Source organism: Geospiza fortis, unplaced genomic scaffold (assembly GCF_000277835.1).
Source record: "Geospiza fortis unplaced genomic scaffold, GeoFor_1.0 scaffold54, whole genome shotgun sequence".
In the NCBI taxonomy this organism is placed as follows: domain Eukaryota; kingdom Metazoa; phylum Chordata; class Aves; order Passeriformes; family Thraupidae; genus Geospiza; species Geospiza fortis.
In genome coordinates this window covers 17155101-17158885 of record NW_005054301.1, presented here as the reverse complement: position 1 = coordinate 17158885, position 3785 = coordinate 17155101, and the positions used below count along the sequence as shown (strand labels likewise).

The 3785-nt window shown below is 43.9% G+C and overlaps 1 protein-coding gene across 4 annotated transcripts in view; it reads right to left on the bottom strand.

Moving 5' to 3' along the window:
* Positions 1-255: 255 nt before the first annotated feature.
* The window catches only part of SMOC1 (SPARC related modular calcium binding 1), a 106507-nt gene continuing 102977 nt past the window's right edge, over positions 256-3785 (bottom strand). For 3 of the 4 annotated variants that reach the window (XM_031065510.1, XM_031065523.1, XM_031065519.1), the window contains one exon: positions 256-3774. In XM_031065510.1, coding sequence (XP_030921370.1) covers positions 3758-3774 — 17 coding nt within the window. In that variant the 3' untranslated portion in view covers positions 256-3757. The remainder of the gene's footprint in view (positions 3775-3785) is intronic. The other variant, XM_031065514.1, reaches the window with a different exon arrangement.

Sequence of the window (3785 nt, the reverse complement as noted above, 5' to 3'; positions counted from 1 at the left end):
TCTGCTGAAGCTTCACAGCCTTTCTAAGCAGGCTGGGCAGATTCAGAGAGCTTTGTCATCAAACCACAGAGATGCACTCTGGAGCTTCTTTAAACTCAGCCTAGAGGCTTACACACAGGGGAGAAACATCACAGACCTCCAAACCCAACCACCGACTGACACTTGACTCTGCAAGGAGGAAAGTCCCCTTCCCTCTCCTACAGCACTGTAGGAATAACTGGAAATCAAGATTCAACAAGTAACCACCACAAGACACTGGAGCAAAAGTTATCTATTTTATTACAAAACCAAAACCAAACAGATGCCTTTCAGTTTAACAAATTTACCATAGGCAGAAATGCGCTGGGGCAGGTAAGTTCAATATAAACTCAGGCCATGGAAAGCAGTGCCTTCACACAAATGAATCCCACTGTAATGCAATTTCCTACAACACACTATGCCCTTGGAAGATCAGCAAGAAAGGAAGATTTTTTATTTCTGGCAGGACAAACAGATGACTTGCACTGTCGAGTCCTGATTCTCTTCTCTGTCCCAGTGGTTTTCAGCCGTCGTTCAAAGCAGAGCTGGAGAGGCCCAGCAGGACTTGAAGGATGAGGAGACACATGCCCAGGGTCTGCTTTCAGACACAACACTGACAGTCCCTGTGTCCCAGCTTCAGAAAGATGCTACTGATGCACGGCAGAGCAAAAGATTGCTTACAAGCACCAGATAAGGATGATCTGGCCCAGCAGCCAGGTGGACTGGCAATAAAAACAAGAGGGAAAATGGGCAGCTGAGGCACTGCTCTCATCTATGAGTACAGGTTCTTGGACAGCCCATAGCATGGGCTATGTCAGTCAGGACCAGAATGGTCTGCACAATCCTCCAACACAAACCCAGAACAAGTAACCTGACCTCTACCTGGACATTACACAATCATGCTGGTTGGGCCTTCCATTGCAGTGTACAAGTGTTACCAGAAGCTGCTCAGAGACCCATGCAAATTCAGCAAGTCAGGATGCAGGGACTTGGAATTGTCTTGTGAAGAGAAAAGCAATGATATGCCTGGTCCCCAATCCATCCATAAAGTCAGCCCTGGCCTAGCAACAGGAATACCCACAAATACCAAAGTTAACCAACAGCCACCCATTGTGTTTGCCTTCCTTGAAGAACAGACCCAATTTCAGTTGCAAACGACATGTGAGTGCAGGTCTTTCGGAGGGGAAGGGCACAAGGATGACCAAAAGGAGGTCAGCAGCAGGAGTTATATAACAAGTGGGAGTGGTGACTGGCTGGTTTATTTCCAGAAGATGCAGTGAGTTTTAGCAGCTCTGCAGTTCCCCCACAACCTTGTGGGGCATTTCCCAGCCGCAGTGTTTGGCTGATAGAATTCCTAGAGACGTCCAATTGTCTGTTTCTGCTGGATAGAACTATACATTAAAAAAAACCCTTACCAAACAAAGAAAAACCCTACCCTCCAAAAACCCCAAAAATTCCAAACCACCAAACACCATCCAACCCAGCAGTCAGAACTTTTAATTCCTAAAACTAGAATATTAAAATGGAGAGGAGTTTTTTATACAGTTGGTTTCATTCTTTACTCCCTACAATAGGATTAGTGAGCGTGGCATGGGCATTTCTAACTATACACTAAACCACACAAAAGATGTGCTTAAAAAAAAAAAAACCAAAACAAAACAACACAACCCCCAAAAACCCAACCAAACAAACAAAAAAAAAAACCCAACCCCAAAGAACAACAAGAGAAGAAGCAATCAAGAAGGTGGGAGCTTGCAGGCCAAAAATGCACATACATTGTATGTGAGAAACCATGAAGATCCAGCAGCAGGATCTGCTCTTGCTAAAGAGATGACTTCTTTATATTATGATGGTATGATGTACATTTCAGGTATTACCAGAAGTGTTTTTAACATGCCATACGTTTTAATTAGCTCCAATATACTTCCCAGAGGAAGAGTTATTACTACTCTTAAACAGGTATTTATATAGAAAAGCTTGTTAGTTTTTCTTTAACTTTCCATTTTGTCAACAAGCACTAACTTACTGCATCAGGACACTTTATTTTGGTGATGTATTCATCTCATGCTATTGTCACAATGACATGACAGAGTGAAGATGCTGGGTTGTATTATCTTTTACCAAAACAACAGAGCCTTGAAGGATGAGTCCAGTCTCTACAGTTACCTATTGCTGGTACAAGTAATTGTTGGTGTGATCTCATATTAGAATGTCATTTCATCATCTTCACTACAGTTTCTTCTAACAGATTCTTGGTCCAGAGATAAGTGGCAGAAGGATCACCAGGTCAGAAGTGGGAGGCTGCTCAGAACAGGCGAGTGCTGCCAGTGGTTGGAAATACACAAAGCAAAACTCTGCATGTCCCATCACACTCTGTCCAAATCTAGGATTCCTGATATGGGCACCCCTGCCAAAGAAACAGCTTTACTAAAACTGCTAGTGGTTGACACAGCCCCTGTGGCCTCCAAGAACACCAGACTCCTCTCCAAGCCTTCACTGTTACTGCTGATCACACCCCAGTGTCACAGTACCCAGAAGGTACTGGCAACAGCAAATCAGGCAAAGTGGGCAGGCACACCAGTGTGCAGGAGGAGAGCTTGGATTCACAACCACCAAGGACAAGAAAGTCACTGCTGGCAGACCTTCACCAGTGAGCATGGCCCAAGCTGTACTGCTGCAACATAAGGAAAGGAGACTCTTGGGGATAGCAGCAACTGTGTCTGTCTGCATTGACAAGTATGTCCTTTGCTCTTCAGCAAAGCACAAGGCAGGCTAATGCTGCTTTTAGCAGGTTTCTCAAAGTATTTATTGCTGTACAACATACAGATGAACACTTTGTCAGAGCATAAGATGCAAGACCTCACTCCACTGACTCTACTAGGCCTATGGCTCCCACTTCCTTCTTACAGCTTTATATCCCAGAGGCGCGGAGCAGTTTTGCTAAGCATGTTATCTGAGCATGAATAGCAATGCATTTGTATTTAATTTCTGCCCAACTTGCAACAGGTGCACACACCACTGTTGTACATCCCTAACAGAACCCTTTTCTACCCCTACTTTAAGCAGCTTTGCAGTGCACCAATACTTAAATGAAATCTGTGCTCTCAAAAGCCCAATTGCCTGAGCTGCAGTGAGCTTTATGGTAAAAAAAGGGGTTCAGCTGCTCTCAAGAAGCATTTGGTATCTGGGGCACTGTGTGCACATCTGCAAGAACAATTCATGCTGATACACTGGCTCCTTTCTGCATGGAGGTGCTGTTAAGGCTCGCCACTGAATGATGGTTTGGTGGCAGAAATGAATGCATTATTATAATTCATTAAATGCAAAGTGTCCCTCTAACCCTAACAGCCTTCAAAAGCAAAGGGAGGAACAGAACAGTGACTCCAACCCCTGTACAAGACAACTGTACAATTTACATATATATTTATATACAGTATATAAAATTCTTTGAGTCCCGGTGAACTCAATTTTACATCATCAGTAGCTGTTCCAATTTTTAAAAGTCATGATCCTGCTTCCCTCTACTTTCCAAAGTATTAGATAATGGCATTGAAAAGCAATTTTTAAAAAATCCAAACCAATTTTTTAAAAGTGCAAACGTTCTGGGTGCCACTTCTGCTACGCTGGATGTTGCTGATGCTGCGTGCTTGCTCACAAGCAGCAAGGTGTCTGTCCGTCTGTCACTGGATCTTTTCTTCCTTTGGGTCAGCTCCTGCCTTTCCCTTCTTGTCTTCTGCTGCTACACCAGGCGACCTACTGGAAAGAGT